Source organism: Rhinatrema bivittatum, chromosome 3 (assembly GCF_901001135.1).
Source record: "Rhinatrema bivittatum chromosome 3, aRhiBiv1.1, whole genome shotgun sequence".
In the NCBI taxonomy this organism is placed as follows: Eukaryota; Metazoa; Chordata; class Amphibia; order Gymnophiona; family Rhinatrematidae; genus Rhinatrema; species Rhinatrema bivittatum.
Window position 1 is genome coordinate 265,230,103 of NC_042617.1, and position 17,821 is coordinate 265,247,923.

The following is a 17,821-nucleotide window of genomic DNA, read 5'->3' on the forward strand; positions in this document are numbered from 1 at the left end:
GCTTGATCTTCACCTGGAACTGGAAAGAAGCAGCGATGTAAGTGCTGCCATCATTAGACCCGCCCCCCCATGACGTCACTAACATCAGACAGTTAAGACAGCCTCAACACCAGGCGTCGCGTGTGGAAAGCCAGATAACATCAAGGGGCACCCTGCAGCGCTTCTCACCCCACAGTCATGGGAGGGGAAGTGAAGGAAACAGCTTGATCTTCACCTGGAACTGGAAAGAAGCAGCGATGTAAAGTGCTGCCATCATTAGACCCGCCCCCCCATGACGTCACTAACATCAGACAGTTAAGACAGCCTCAACACCAGGCGTCGCGTGTGGAAAGCCAGATAACATCAAGGGGCACCCTGCAGCGCTTCTCACCCCACAGTCATGGGAGGGGAAGTGAAGGAAACAGCTTGATCTTCACCTGGAACTGGAAAGAAGCAGCGATGTAAGTGCTGCCATCATTAGACCCGCCCCCCCATGACGTCACTAACATCAGACAGTTAAGACAGCCTCAACACCAGGCGTCGCGCGCCAAAGGCGCGCGACAAAAAGGCTCTCCCCTTTATGCACCCCTTCTTGCAAACTTTTGTGTATATGTAAAAATTTATTTTTGTTTCCTTTGTTAACTAAGCTGTTTCATTGTAATCGACTAAGGAATTTTTTCCTGCTTTTTCTGTTTCACTGTAAACCGACATGATTTGCCTTTAATGCAAGAATGTCGGTATATAAAAGTAAAAAATAAATAAATAAATATACACCCCAGAGTTCTGAAGGAACTAAAAAATGAAATTTCAGACCTATTAGTAAAAATTTGTAACTTATCATTAAAATCATCCATTGTACCTGAAGACTGGAGGATAGCAAATGTAACCCCAATATTTAAAAAGGGCTCCAGGGGCGATCCGGGAAACTACAGACCAGTTAGCCTGACTTCAGTGCCAGGAAAAATAGTGGAAAGTGTTCTAAACATCAAAATCACAGAACATATAGAAAGACATGGTTTAATGGAACAAAGTCAGCATGGCTTTACCCAGGCAAGTCTTGCCTCACAAATCTGCTTCACTTTTTTAAAGGAGTTAATAAACATGTGGATAAAGGTGAACCGGTAGATATAGTATACTTGGATTTTCAGAAGGCGTTTGACAAAGTTTCTCATGAGAGGCTTCTAGGAAAAGTAAAAAGTCATGGGATAGGTGGCGATGTCCTTTCGTGGATTGCAAACTGGCTAAAAGACAGGAAACAGAGAGTAGGATTAAATGGGCAATTTTCTCAGTGGAAGGGAGTGGACAGTGGAGTGCCTCAGGGATCTGTATTGGGACCCTTACTGTTCAATATATTTATAAATGATCTGGAAAGAAATACAACGAGTGAGATAATCAAATTTGCAGATGACACAAAATTGTTCAGAGTAGTTAAATCACAAGCAGATTGTGATAAATTGCAGGAAGACCTTGTGAGACTGGAAAATTGGGCATCCAAATGGCAGATGAAATTTAATGTGGATAAGTGCAAGGTGATGCATATAGGGAAAAATAACCCATGCTATAATACACGATGTTGGGTTCCATATTAGGTGCTACAACCCAAGAAAGAGATCTAGGTGTCATAGTGGATAACACATTGAAATCGTCGGTTCAGTGTGCTGTGGCAGTCAAAAAAGCAAACAGAATGTTGGGAATTATTAGAAAAGGAATGATGAATAAAACGGAAAATGTCATAATGCCTCTGTATCGCTCCATGGTGAGACCGCACCTTGAATACTGTGTACAATTCTGGTCGCCGCATCTCAAAAAAGATATAATTGCGATGGAGAAGGTACAGAGAAGGGCTACCAAAATGATAAGGGGAATGGAACAACTCCCCTATGAGGAAAGACTAAAGAGGTTAGGACTTTTCAGCTTGGAGAAGAGACGACTGAGGGGGGATATGATAGAGGTGTTTAAAATCATGAGAGGTCTAGAACGGGTAGATGTGAATCGGTTATTTACTCTTTCGGATAGTAGAAAGACTAGGGGACACTCCATGAAGTTAGCATGGGGCACATTTAAAACTAATCGGAGAAAGTTCTTTTTTACTCAACGCACAATTAAACTCTGGAATTTGTTGCCAGAGAATGTGGTTCGTGCAGTTAGTATAGCTGTGTTTAAAAAAGGATTGGATAAGTTCTTGGAGGAGAAGTCCATTACCTGCTATTAAGTTCACTTAGAGAATAGCCACTGCCATTAGCAATAGTTACATGGAATAGACTTAGTTTTTGGGTACTTGCCAGGTTCTTATGGCCTGGATTGGCCACTGTTGGAAACAGGATGCTGGGCTTGATGGACCCTTGGTCTGACCCAGTATGGCATTTTCTTATGTTCTTATGTATTGGTACTAACAGTTGTGGAGAATTATGGTGACCTCTTCCACCAGGCCTAGGTTCTGGAGTTTCCCAGTTTATTCGGACATCAATTTCCAAAATGCCCAGATGCAGAACGGTATAAACACAGGTTCAGGTTATGGCATCTCTGCTTCTCTTCTGCTGATGGCCTGAAGTGATCCAACCTCATGGCTTCCACTAGTGCATTCCCAGCTCTGGAGGAGAGCAGGAGGTTAAACGACATTGGGCGAAGCAAATGGGGCAGTGAACCAAGCCTCATTCTTTGACCCATTCCTGAAACGTCAAGCCTAGCTATACTGCCTGGCTAATCAGGCCTTACAAGATATCTGGCAGATCCTGGACAGCTCATCTTTAATGCACTCTGAGAGTCTGTGTCAGAAAATCGCAATCAGGTTATCACTGCCCCACTGACATTCAGAGGCCAGAGTGCAGAAGTACACTGCGTACTGTACCACAGACCAGGAGCTTTGCTTAATCTGTAGGAGTTCAGATGCCTTGGAAGCTATGCAACCAGGCTCATCGAATATTTGCCTGTGTAGCAGACTCTACGGTCAAGTGTCAACTAGATTAGTGCAGGATGGTTGGTGGGGGAGGTTTCCATTCAAATGCAGCCCCTCCCTTTGAGGGGTCTGAAATGGCCGTCCCCCTGATGAGTCTATAATAGTAGTGCTCTAGCTAGAACTTGGGAGGCAGTCTCTTTATTTTGCTCAAAGTTAATAAGTAGTTAGGAGCTTATCTTTAGTTGTTTTCAGGCTGAGTCAGAGAAACCAGGCAAGTCCTGCTTGGTGGTCTTGACCAGGGTTGGGAGAGGTTTCCTGTTTCCTCGCCAGTTCATTCACTGGCTGGTTTGGATTTTCCCTCTCGGTATATTTTTTGGACTTAATATTTTAAGTGGTAGGAGCCTTATGAGAGCCTGTACACCACCTGGGCTCAGATCATGGGAAGCCCTGTGTTCTAGGGCTGTGCAGGTTAGGGAAGACCTCCCTAACCTGCACACAAGACCTCCCTAATGTTGCACCCGTCGGTCGCAGACGGCTACGACCTCTCATGCTCACCTTTTTTCGTTGCACCATCTAATCTAGGTCAAGTGGTGGCCTCCGCCAGTCACCGCTGACCTCCCTGGCGTTCCCGAGATGGCGAGGGTGCTGCCGAACGCCATCTTGCTTCTGGACTCACATAGGCATACGCGGGCGTGCGCGCATGGGCCAGCTATGTACACGTCATGGCAGGAACCTCAGGGGCGTCCCCTCCGGATGACGTAGTCTTGCTGTCTCTACTTAAGCAGACCTGCCCTATGCACTGACGAGTTAGCAAGCAGTTTCCTCATTGCTGAATCCACTACTCTTGGACTTTGGTTCCAGTTCCTGGCTTGCTGTGTGAATGCTCTGAGTACCCGCTCATCGGGGGCTCTTCTGCATTCCTAGGCTATCCGCTCCTCGGAGGGCCTCCCAGCCTTTGTTTGTTCTACTTCTCAGGACTTTCTACTTCTCAGAACCACGCATCATGAGTACCTTCTTCATACTTCAACTCTATCTAGCCTCGCTGTGATTCCCTGCGGTTTATCCCATGCCTCGGGTCACTACCTCGCTCTTCTCAGCAGGATTTGCCTCACCATACCTATGCTACAGATTGCTGCCTCAACTTCTTCAGGAACCTTATAAGCTTCCATACCTCAGCTTCACCAGCATTGTACAGTCATCCTCTGCATACCCTGTGCTGCGGGCCACCACCAGATCTGCACACCTGAGGTAATTGCGTCATCATTGAGAAAGCTGTCTGGCATACCCCACTGTGCAGGCCACTACTGGATCTACACATCAGAGGTAATTGCTTCACTACTACGAAGGCTGCCTGGCTTGCCCTGTTCCGCGGGCCACTACCGAATAATTACATCTGAGGTATCACCCTGGGCATACCCCTTACTCAAGAACTGTTCTTTAACTGCAGTTCCCCGCTCCACAGGTTCTGCTCTTTCTCTTCTATAATAAAGTCTCCTTTACACGTATGTCCTAAACCTCTGAGACCACGCCTACCGATGGTGAGTCCCACAGGGCTCCTCCCTGTGGGCGGAGTCATCTCTCATCTCGGCCCAGGGTTCACAACCATACCAAAACATAACACCTAACTGGCACCTCCGTCCATAAGGATGGAGGTGTCAGTGACCTGCTGCAAGGATAAACTCCGGTATTACATTCAGTTATTAGAAAATAATTTGAATTCAAGATCCAGGAGGAAGTTCTGGCTGCCCCTTCCTTCCTGACTGAAGCTCAGAGAGTTTCCTGCTTCAGGAGATGCCTCCCATCAGAGATCTATAAAGAAGAGATAACAAGGCAGCATAAGAAACAAAAGTCCAGGAAATCATCTGTGAGAAAAGAGAGGTCTAAGATCCCTGAGGACACCCATCCAGTGTTTTCAAAACCCTGGGGAGAGAAAGAATGTATCTTTACGTGCAGAGGCAGTAACGTTTTGTATTTTTTGGCCAGCTGGAAAGGGTGATCTGCCCATCTAAAGGCATCCCACCTGGAGACTTTATTTTTTCCATGCCCTGGAGGGTAGAAGGTTCCCCTGGCTCTGGCATCAGATATTCTTGCACAGACTGAGGAGGAGATTGTAAAATTAAAAGATTCTGTGGTGCTGTGGATTAATTTCTTGTTGTGCCATCCTTCACAAATTGTTAACAGTAAAAGCTTTGATTTGGACACTAACAAAGTGGGCTCCAGTGGTTTTATTTGGTACAACCAGCACACACTGAGACAATTATTTTATTTATTTCAAATACTGATTTTCCGCTGATCCTCCTGTCTCAGCAGATTACAACAAACATACATATTCAACACTAACTCAATCCACTAAACCAATCCGGATCAAATCAAAGCTGTGCATTTTACATATTCACAACAACCCAAGAGAGAGAAAGAAAGACATACAAAGTCATGCAAGTACCCCTCTCCCAGCGACAAAAACAAGAATACGAAGGGTTACCTTTAGCACTCAGGGCCTTGGGAGTAATCGTCCCCACCACTCAACCAAGAATCCAGGCCCTGAAAGAAAAAGACTGACTAAGCCAGCCTGGTTATGTTCCATCCCCAAAGAGTAAACCAAAAACGTTTACAGCCCCATCGGGTAGCAGTCTGCACCCGGGAATGGGGTTATACCAGAATTCTTGCAGGAAATGCGCCAGATTCCCCAAGAGTGCCATTTTTTAAGATGGCACCAGCCGTCCATTGCTCCTTCCATGTGACAGGGGCCGGCCAATGGCACCGGTAACCCCTGTCACATGGTAAGAGCAAAGGGCCACGGCGCCATTTTGATTACTGCCAGCCGACGGTCTGAGAGTGAGAGATTGCTACCGGGATCCCCATTGGACTACCAGGGACTTTTGGCGAATCTTGGGGGGGGGGGTTTTCGGGAGGTTGGGGGGCATTGTATTTAATAAAATTTGAAGGTTTGGGGCTTTTTTTTTTTTTTTTTAAACAAAATTGGCACCGAGAAAAATTTGCAATCCAGGGGTGGACCAAAACAGCCCACCCCGGGGACAAAAAAAAAATGTATGTATACCTCTAGTTCCTCTTAGTATCATAGAGAACTGTCAGTGTCAGAAAGTACATAATTTGTGCCATCTTACAGTAAATCATCCAGTACTGTGTCCTCTGATAAAGAGAACACGTGACTTACTGTATAGAAGGAGCATCCTAAACATTAAAGCACATCTCCTGATATTTCTTTTTCCCTTTGTGTCAAAAAGTTCTATTTTGAAGAACTGAAATTTGCTCAGTCATCAAGGTAACAGTGAGGACTAAATTCTTAAGTGACAGTTTTCTGTTAAAAGCTCCTTTACAATTTTGTAGATTACCTCTTTGTTCAGCCTAATAGTGTAATTAAAAAAAATAACCAACATTATCGCAGTGAAAACCTGCCAATCTCGACCCCCGCTGGTAATATTGTTAATGATTTGGAAAAAAATACCCAATCAGCTGAAGAAAGAAAGAGAAATCGTGGGCGATTTTTGTTCATAAACATTTTCTGGAGCAATTTATTCCCCCTACCCGCACCTCCCTAAACTAACAGTCCCTGTATCTTTTGATTTTCAAGGTGCCCTGCTCCACGCACAGGGGATATAGGTGTGAATGGGTATTTATGATAGAGAACGAAAGGGCTTTTTCCTGCTTTATGTTCCTTTGCCAACAAGATTCTCAGCTGTTTAGATCAGAGAAATCTGTGTGTGTATACATGGAGTCAGTAAGGACCTGTGGACCACAGGGCTGGAGTTACTGTGAATATATCTGTAAGGGGAGGTCAGGTGGCAGAGGCTGGGGAGAGAAGGACCTGACTGGAAGTAGGTATGGGGCACTTTAAATATTGGCTCCTGTCTCGTAGCACGTTCTGAAGGTTCTTCTCATTAAAAAAAAAAAAAATCCGATGAGAAAACAATTACTTTTTTTCAAAAGTGTGCTTCTTGATTGCAGGTGAACGTGGACGGAGTGCACTGTGACAGGTGCAAAGCTGGCATGTTCGGCCTCTACGTGGGGAATCCACTCGGCTGCAGCAGCTGCTATTGCTTTGGCCTGACGACTCAGTGCAGCGAGGCGAATGGGTTGATCCGTATGTGGGTGAGTAGGGAAGCGCTGAGCCGTGTAATGCGATAATGTTCTATCCTGCTGGCGTCTTTTAGTCAGGCGTAGAGATGGTAAAACATTTTAAGCAATCTTCTCCCTTGTGCCTTTCAGAAGGAGTGGGGAATGTGTTCCAGTATAATACCAAGGCCAGCACATTTTTCTTTCCGTTTTGTAGTCCTTTCAGGTAACAGGATGACAAGTCAAAGCAAAGCCATTACAAACAAACAAAAAAAAAACAACAAAAAGCTGAATAAAGCAATGAATCTGAATCTTGAAAAATGGAAATGGGATCTTGTGAGGAGGGGCATTTCAATAGTTTTGACATTCACAATTCATGGTTACAATTGTTTGGGAAACTGTCCTTTTAATCTTTGTTTTTTCAGATTGTGATACTGTTTTGTTGCCTTTTGTCATGCTGAACTTTCACTTCAGATATTGTTTTTCTTCCTGTTTTTACCAGTACTATATTGGAAAGCCTCTCCTCTGACCAAAAGGATTTTATTGATTTATTTATTTAAACAATTTTTATATACTGTTTTTTTTTTTACTGGAAAGTAGTCAAAATGGTTTGCAGTGCATACGTATATAATAAAAAGACAAAGTAAAAACAACTCACATAGCACATATTGATTTGTAGGCAGGCGATCTCTTCTGACCCTACTGCCAGTGCTGGTCTCTGTCTTCAGCAAAACAAAAAGGGCCAGTACCCTACAGGGTGATAGGGATGTGCAGAAGAAAAAGATTTGTTTTGGTTCGTTCATTCATTTCTTTGGGACCTAAATTCATTTCATTAGTTTCAAAATGAAAAAACACAAACAAACCATGTTTATTCGTTTCATTGGTTCATTAGATTTCCATTAAAATTAAAGGGGGAAGTATTGCAGCCTATTTTGTGCTCTAGAATTGGGGTTTTCTTATCAATTCTCATGAAACTAATGGCAAAAAATCATCAGAAGGGGGAAAGAACTCTAAAGTATCTAGTCTGTGGCAAAGTGGAACCAAAAGTGACATCAATATTCTGGAAACTACAGGCCAGTTAGCCTCACCTCTGTGGTGGGAAAAGTATTGGAGTCACTGCTGAAGGAAAGAATAGTGAACTATCTACAAGCAGCAGAATTGATGGACCAGAGGTAGCATGGTTTCACCAAGGGAAGGTCCTGTCAGACAAATCTGATCGACTTTTTTGATTGGGTGACTAAGGAATTGGATCGAGGAAGAGCATTCAATGTCATCTACTTGGAATTCAGCAAAGCTTTTGATATGGTCCCGCACAGGAGGCTTGTGAATAAAACGAGAAGCTTGGGTGTGAGTGCCAAGGTGGTGGCCTGGATAGCAAACTGGTTGAAGGACAGAAGACAATGTGTGATGGTAAATGAAACTTATTCTAAAGAGAGAGCGATGATGAGCGGAGTGCCACAAGAGTCAGTGTTGGGAATGGTCTTGTTCAATATCTTTGTGAGCGACATCGCGGATGGGATAGAAGGTAAGGTTTGTCTTGATCAGCAACAAAGTTGGACATGCCAGAAGGAGTGGAGAGAATGAGATGGGATTTAAGGAAGCTGGAAGACTGGTCAAAGTTATGGCAGCTGAGATTCAATGCCAAGCAGTGCAGAGTTATGCATATGGGGTGTGGAAATCCGAAAAAAATGTGTTCGATGGGGGGTGAAGGGCTGATGTGCACGGAGCAGGAGAGAGACCTTGGGGTGATAGTTTCTAAAGTCGGCAAAACAGTGTGACAAGGCGATAGCTAAAGCCAGAAGAATACTGGGCTGCATAGAGAGAGGAATATCAAGTAAGAAAAGGGAAGTAATTATCTCCTTGAACAGTCCTTGGTGAGGCCTCATCTGGAGTACTGTGCTCAGTTCTCGAGACCGTATATCCGAAGGGACAGAGACAGGATGGAGGCGGTCCAGAGAAGGGCGACTAAAAAGGTGGATGGTCTTCATTGAATGACATATGAGGAGAGATTGAAGAATCTAAATATGTATACCCAGGAGGAAAGGAGGAGCAGGGGTGATATGATACAGATATTCAGATACTTGAAAGGTTTTAATAATCCAAAGTCAACGACAAACCTTTTCCGTTGGAAAAACATCAGCAGAACCAGGGGTCACGATTTAAACCTCCAGGGAGGAAGACATAGAACCAATGTCAGGAAGTATTTCTTCATGGAGAGGGTGGTGGATTCCTGGAATGCCCTTCCGGAGGAGGTGATGAAGACCAAAACTGTGAAGAATTTCAAAGGGGCATGGGATAAACACTGTGGATCCATAAAGCCTGGAGGATGGGAATGAAGAGAAAAGAGGTATGGGGTGGCTTGCGGGAATGACGGCTACTACCTGGTGATTAATACCCTTATTCAATAAGCATTCACACAGTTATTGTGACTCCAACATTGCTCTATGCTTCAACAGCAAGAGGAAATGTGGAAAAGAGGATTTGCATTCAGGCAACAACCAACAAGGTAGCACAGTCTGGGTAAACCAATAAGCGTGGGAGTAGCTTGCTTGTTGCAGCGGTTACTACCCCGAACCAATTAAGCCTGTTCACTTTGAATGCATATCCAGCACAGATCACTGCTTCAATGGCAGGGGGATTGAAGAAAAGAGGATTTATATTCAGACAACAACCAACAAGGACTGAATTACATGGTCTGGGTAAACAAATAAGCGTGGGAGTAGCTTGCTTATTGCGGCGGTCACTACCAGGGGCGGATTGAGGGAAAATAGTGGCCCGGGAGATTTTTCTCCATACTGGCCCATGGGTACCCAATTACATATACAATATAATTTACATATATAATTTACATATTTAACTTACATATATATGTACACACCCCTATATTTCAGCATGCTACTCCCGTATCAACACAGTACTATTTGCCAAAACTCAAAGAATAACAACCCCACCTATGAAAAAGAATACCACAAATATTACACCAGAATCTAAAATATCAATACACCTCCTATCAGGAAAACAGAACAGGCCAAGCTACTACAGATCCCTACAGAGAAACCACATGCTAAAAGAATGCTTCCTTCCTTCCTTGCATGCAGAACACAAACTCTCACCAAATACAGAATAAAGCCACATAAAGTATAAATAGAAATGTGCAGACAAAAACTAAACTGTAAAACGTATCATGCCAGACTCTAAAGAGTGCAACAATGGAAAAACAAAAATGTCACCATTCCTCATGAAACAATCAATAAAATCAAGATATATAAATCATGAATCATAATTATAAAATCATATTAATAAAATAATTTCAAAACAGCTGATGAATAGAATATCCAATAATTAAAGACTCAAGCAAATTTTGAAAACTTTACCAAACACCAATAAAATATTTCAAATAGCAGACACATCACATACTACCCAATAATTAAAATGGTAATCAAGAAAAATGAACTTAAAAAGCCACCTTTACTTACCCTCTCCAGCAGTTCTCCTACTCCTTTCCCTTGCAGGCGACGCCAGAAGCAGCAATAGCTGCTGAAGCTGTCCTCATGGTCCTCTTCCTTAGGGACCACGACCAATCTCTTCTCTCTCTCACTCACTCACTCACACACACACACCAGTCATACCCTCAAGACCAGTTTCTGTCTCTCACACACCAATCATCTCCCCAACCAGTCTCTCTCTCTCTCACTCACACACGAGCACACACATACCAGTCATCTCCCTGATCAGTCTCACACATACACATGTCACCTCTCTGGCCAGTCTCTCTCAATCACACAATGCTCTCGCTCTCACTTACTTACACAAAGGCTTTCAATCATACACATGCTCTCTCTATTTCACTTACACACAAGCTCTCAATTACACACGTTCTATCTCACAGCCACAAGCCAGCCAAAAACATGCTCCATATCTCTTGCACACACACACTGACACACAGAAGCACCCTCCCTGTCTCACATACACATTACACTCACAGAAGCACCTTGCTGTCAGACTTGCATTTTTCACTTTTACTAAAAGAGAAAGTGATGATCCCAACGATTAAATAAGAAAACCACATTCCTATCAGAAGGCGAAATGACACCCTTCCTTCGGGTTCTGTCCTCCCAAGGGACAGCCACCCACACCCTACAGCTTCTCGTTTTGCGCTTTCAGGCAATAAAGCAAGTGTCTTTCTTCAAACTATCAGTCATATGATTATTCATGTGGGAGATATGGAACCGAAAGACATCCTTAATCAACTTCCCTTTTAAATGGGAAGATTCCAGTCTTAGTCATTTAAAAATATACATTTTCTAAAGGCTTAAAAAAATAGCAAAACCATTTCAGATTGTAACTATTCTAGTCTTCATGCTTAAATTATGCTAAAAAAAGAAAAACAACCCACCTGGCATCAGTATCTTAAATTTGTGATTTTGCTGAGATGAACATTTTAAATAGTTTTTTTTTTTTTGCTTTAGTATTTGTCTCTACCCACTTTGCTACATTTTATTTTCTAGAAGAGGGATGCTTAACATTCAGTAATTTAATCTTTCATCCAACTTTTCAAAAGTTGCACTATTTTCATACACACACACACACACGCGCGCACCGTTCCTTTCTCACATACACACAGAAGCACCCTTCCGATCCAAGGCTTAACAGCTGGTCTCCGGCAGCGGTTCACTTCTTTGGCCCCCGCCGGCTTCGATTTTAATTTCTTCGGCCCCCGCCGGAGACCGCTGGCCCCCACCGGCCTCAGTTTTAATTTCTTCGGCCCTCTTGGTCTCCGGCGGGGGCCGAAGAAATTAAAATCGTTGCCAGCGGGGATGGAAGAAATTAAAATCGAGGCCGGCGGAGGCTGAAGAAAAGAAGATAGACGCTGCCCAGCCAGCCCCCGCTTGAGGCTGGCTGGGAGGCGCCCATCTTCTTTTCTTCGGCCGCCGCCGGCCTCGATTTTATTTTCTCCCAGCTGGCTGGGAGGTTCCCATCTTCATTTCTTCGGCCCGCGCTGGCTGATCTTCTTTTCTTCGGCCCCCGCCAGCCTCGATTTGTATTCCTCCGGCAGGGGCTGACTGGAAGGCGCTGAGGCTGGGCTGAGGAAGAGCCACGCGGTCGAGACCACATGACAAGGTAGACCGGCCCACCGGGGGATGCCCGATCCCCCGATAGGTCAATCCGCTCCTGGTCACTACCCATAACAAATTAAGCCTGATACTTCACTTTGAATGCATATCTAGCGCAGCTCACTGCTTCAACAGCAGAGGCTTTACGCGCGTCACTGGGCCTTTATAAAATAGGCCCAGCGCACGTAGGGCTTTTAAAATCCAGCCCAATATAGGGATCCTGGCTCAATGAGCCTTGTTTATTTATAAAGATGTATAACCACTCTATCTACAATTCTAAACAGGATACAGAATTATATTCATATTAAAACTGATAGCCATCAAAATATTTACATCAACAATAATTATACATCCATAAATTAAATATTATTCACCATATTTAAATTAGGATTCTAACGATGGGATAATGAGAATGGAAAATATTTTTATCTGAATATTATGATAGATCCAGGGCCAGATTTAGACATAGGCAACATAGACATGTGCCTTGGATGTCAGTTTCTGAACATGCCCAAGAACTTGTGTGCCCCCTGCTGATCTCTGATTTCCAGGGGGAGGAGAAGGAGGGGAATCCTTTGCCCCAAGTTCTCTGTCTATGGTATCTGTCATCTTACATCCTGCCCTGGACAGATCAGAGCATTCTATATCATCAGACATATTCAATGTACATAATATAGGAGGCTGGGAAACTGCCCACAACGTTTTTCTTTGAAAATCTGGGGGCGAGTTGGATCCGTGGGTATTTGCACACCCATAGATTTCGCTCCTGCTTTGTAGCAGGCGCAAAGTCAAAACCATAAAGTGCACGGCAGTAATTTCAAAATGAAATCCTTGCTAGCTCCACTCTCCCCCTTACAGTCTCTTACCCTGCCAATAACACTCTCCCCATATACACTTAAAAATCATGCATTTATAGTAAGATTTTATATGACAAAGAACATTCAAAGTACAGTTTTCTGAGACTAAAAATATCTTTTACAGCATGCACTGTTGTGGTATCAACCAGAAAACCCTGTGAAAAAGTAAAATAAGACATTTGGAACCCATATGTTGTTAGACTACAGCATGTTGGGTGTGAGCTTGGCTCTGAAAAAGCCATGAATAAACAATTATTATTATTATAATATAGTAAACTCCCATACCATGCCAGCACTCAAACAGTAACAAATATCAATTAGCAAAATGGAATAAGCCAGGTTGCTACAGGTCCTTACACAGAAATTACTTGCTAACAGACTCTCTCTCTTTAGTCACAAGCAGAATGCAGAGAAACCCTCAGCAGTACAGTAGAGATCATAAAGTATAAATAGAAGCATACAGACAAAAACTGAATTGGAAACCACTATAAGCCAGTTTCGGTATGCAGAGCAACAACGGAAAAACAGAAACAGGGTCATTCCTCATAAAACATCAAACAATAAAATAAAAAACTTTAAATCATCAATCATAATAATAAAACTATATTGATACAAAGAATAAAAATGTCAAAAAAGCTGACAAATAGAGCATCCAATAATTATAAACTTGTAAAACATTTGCAAATACCAATAAAATATTTCAAAACAGCAGATACAGTAAATCAAAGAGTACCCTATAATTAAAATGAATAATGATTAAAAAAAACCCAAAAAAAACCTTGACTTTCATACCGGGAACTTTTGATTTGAGATGTCCTGAGACTGGCATGGATTAGCAAGGGTAGAGTAGGAGGTTGTGGTACACACACACTCACACGCTGTCTCATGTGCTAAGTCACACACACTGACATTCACACTCTTAGTCAAATACACTCACATGCTCATTCTCTTTCATGCTCAGTCACACACACTCACATACTTGCTGTCTAACATGCTGTCACACCTACATGCTCACGCTCCCTCTCTCTCATATGCTCAGTCATACACATTCACATGCTCACTCTTCCACATTCAGCCACACACATGCGCTCGCTCTCTCACACATGCTCCGCCACACAGACTTACATGCTCACTTTCTTTCTCACATGTTCAGCCACATACACTCACACATTCTCTTGCTCTCTCTCTCTCACATGCTCAGTTACACATATGCTCACTTTCTCATGTGTTCAGTCACACACATTCACATGCTTTGTTATATACACCTATACTTTCTCCCTTGTTTCCCCTCTCTGGAAGCACAAGGAGCAGCAGCAGCAAAGGCCTCTTCATTCAGCCCATCAGACTTTCCTCTAGCCCTCGGCCCCATTGCTCCTGCTTCTTACTATGGGGAGTTTAAGACCGAAGGAGCTTCTTCCTGCCAGCTGGCCATGCTTTGTCTCCTGCTCCTGACTGCCAGGGGGAGGCCACTGCTTCTTTTGAGGCCTCCTGTTCCTGACTGGAGTTGGGAGGATGATACTTCTTGTGGCACTGCAGGCCACACAGTGGGCACATCGAAGGTGGGCATTAATGAAAGATCTGATTTGCACAGGTAAAATGCAGTTTTCCCATGAAAAGAGCTCTCATTATTGCCTTCCACCTTTTCCTTTCCATTTATCAACCTCCTTACAAGACTCTAGGGATGTGCAGAGGGACGCCATATGTTGCATTCGTGATTCGGATTTGTCGGGGAGCAGATACGTTGCATTCGGCCGTATGGCGCCCCGATGCGTTAATACGGCAATTTCTATTCGTGTGCCAGCTAAAATTCAAATTAACTACAACCTCCCACCCTCCTGACCCCCCCAAGACTTACCAAAACTCCCTGGTGGTCCAGCGGGGGGTCCGGGAACCATCCCCTGCACTCACACCCTCGGTGCCGGTTTCATCATGGCACCGATAGCCTTTGTCACAGGGACTACCGGTGCCATTGGTCAGCCCCTGTCACATGGCCATTGGCGCCATCTTGTGCTCCTACCATGTGACAGGGGCTGACCAATGGCACCGGTAGCCCCTGTGACATAGTATGGGCAAAGGCTATCGGCGCCATTTTGAGTAGTGGCATCGAACGGCCGGAGTGCAGGAGGTCGCTCCGAGACCCCCAGGGACTTTTGGCCAGCTTGGGGGGGCCTCCTGACCCCCACAAGACTTGCCAAAAGTCCATCTTGTGCTCCTACCATGTGACAGGGGCTGACCAATGGCACCGGTAGCCCCTGTAACATAGTGAGGGCAAAGGCGATTGGCGCCATTTTGAGTACTGGCATCAGACAGCCGGCGTGCAGGAGGTCGCTCCCGGACCCCGCTGGACTTTTGGCAAGTCTTGTGGGGGTCAGGAGGCCCCCCCCAAGCTGGCCAAAAGTCACTGGGGGTTCAACGGGGGTCCCGGAGCGACCTCCTGCATTCCGGCCATCCGATGCCAGTACTCAAAATGGCGCCGATAGCCTTTGCCCATACTATGTCACAGGGGCTACCGGTGCCATTGGTCAGCCCCTGTCACATGGTAGGAGCACAAGATGACGCCGATGGCCATGTGACAGGGGCTGACCAATGGCACCGGTAGCCCCTGTGACAAACGCTATCGGCGCCATGATGAAACCGGCACTGAGGCTGTGAGTGCAGGGGATGGTTCCCGGACCCCCCGCTGGACCACCAGGGAGTTTTGGTAAGTCTTGGGGGGGTTCAGGAGGGTGGAGGGTTTGTTTAAATTTTTATTTAGGTGGCCGTATAATTCGGGGGAAGATTCGTGTATTCGTGGGGAATCGCGATACGTTTCACTTCCCCACGAATACTACGAATAGTGCAATATACGTTGCGGATCGCCAATACGGCGAAAATGAATGCACACCCCTACAAGACTCTGTCATAATTCACACTTTTTCATGCCCTTCTTCCTAGGCGTTTACCATCTCTCATTTCCAATTTTCTTTCACAGCCTTATTTATCTTTTTATTCAACTCTTTTCTTTTTTCTAACTTGCCTTTTTTCTCTGCCATGCATCCCCTCACTCATTTTGTTTCATTCTCCCCATTTCTCTTATCTCTTTTTGCTTCCCTTCCTTCTCCCCTCCTTTCTCTCCCTTTATTTCTTATCTCATGTTCCCTTTCCAATGCTTTCCTCTTAATCTCATTCCTCTTTCAGTCTTTGAAGTTCTATCTCATGCTCCCAGCAGAGACAGGTTCCATTTGCTCCTTGAAGTCACAATCAGGCCGCTGCAATATCATCACGTAAAAAATGTGCGTCCAAACTGGGCGCACATTTTTTTCAACATGTGCACATCCACCTCTCCTCAGCACTTGAAGCAATAGGCAAACAAGTTAAAAGGGACACTCAGTAGATAATTTGTGCATCGCTAGCCCTCTGCATTGGGCACTCAGGAGACATGGCTGTGCGCCTACAACAGCCTGGCCAGAGCTTCCTCCCCGCTCCCCGGCAGGGCTGTTCCCGATTGGTTCTTTTCACTGATACTTGTCAGTGAAAAGGACCTGTCCCCTTTAAGGACAGGTACTTAATTTATTCACTCCTACACTTACTGCTGGCAGGGGGTTCCTGGCCTGGAGGGGGGATTTGGAATCTGGCATTGGCTGTTTTACCACAGGGACCTCAAATGCGCCATTTCAGGTACAGGATACCTGGATCCGACCCAGACTGCTTGTCCAATTGGGCCAGACCTTGGGTATACTGCTTTCTGTGGTTCCCCCTATGAGGAACCACAGAAAGCAGGATTTATTTTTTTATTGAGCTCTTGAGCGAGGCATGATCCTGCTTTCTGTGGCATGCTTTAATGCCAGTTCCTGGGCAGGCGTTAAATTTGTTGTGTTAAAATGGGTGCCTTGGCTGTGTGGCAATTTTTGGCATTGGAGGTTAATAGCAAATAGCGTCATCTACATGAAATTTGCTTGTGATGAGCACTATTAGCTATGCACCTTGATTGAATGTGCATTTTGGACGTGCTAATCCCCGTATTGCATCGGGAGTTAGTGCATCCAAAACGGGCGTCTACTAGACTGTTACCCAGTGCACTAACCTGAGCGCACTATATCGCAGTAGCCTGAATATATTTGCTATAGAAGCACCCCAGCCTATTTTGCTTCTATGCAAATCTTCGCATTTTATGGTAGTTTAAAACTATGCGTATTCATTGTTTCAAACAATCCACACCTCTCAAAATCTACTACAGAACAGTGGCTATTTGCTTTGGATTTTGCCACTGATCCATGGCTGAAAGTGTGGCTTTTTAAAGAAATATTAGGGGTGCAAATACATCTGTGATCAGTGGATTTTGTGGATTAACTCGCAAGCCTACTTTAAGCATGTTCACACACTTAATTACAGTTCCATACATACACAGTGTTGTTGGTTGGAAAGCTGTGGCCCATGGCAGGAAGGGTTTCTGGTCAGCCATAGGAAGCCCATGGAGGTTAAATGTGTTACACTGAATGTAGATGTGCAATAGTGAAGTTACCAGTTGGTTTCATGGTACTAGAGCCATGCTGAGCCATTCTTGGCACTACCTTATTGCATTTGTGGTATTTTTGGTGTTGGTTTTCTTAAAGAAACTGAAAATGCAAGTCCATGCATGCAGTGAGGTAAAAGCAAGACGTTTCTGCTGACATGGAGTTGCCCATTAATATTAGTAACAGTATAATTTACAAAAACTCTGCTATTTTTAAGGTCCTATATTTAAGTAAGATATATCATGTGTTATCAGTGGTAAAAAAAAAAAAAATGCTCTGTTTATTAAAATCTAACATAAAATCTTCAAAGTACAAAACATCTGTAGTTTCACAACATACATTCTTTGTGCTATTAAGCAGATTAGGCATAGCTGGTCCTGAGTGATCCCATGGTAAATTCTTTGTAAT

General features: G+C 44.2%; 1 protein-coding gene across 1 annotated transcript in view; it reads left to right on the forward strand.

The window, feature by feature from the left end:
- The window catches only part of LAMA2 (laminin subunit alpha 2), a 1,492,466-nt gene that overhangs the window by 1,005,360 nt on the left and 469,285 nt on the right, over nucleotides 1-17,821 (forward strand). Inside the window, 1 exon segment of the mRNA XM_029596813.1 lies at nucleotides 6,842-6,985. Coding sequence (XP_029452673.1) covers nucleotides 6,842-6,985 — 144 coding nt within the window.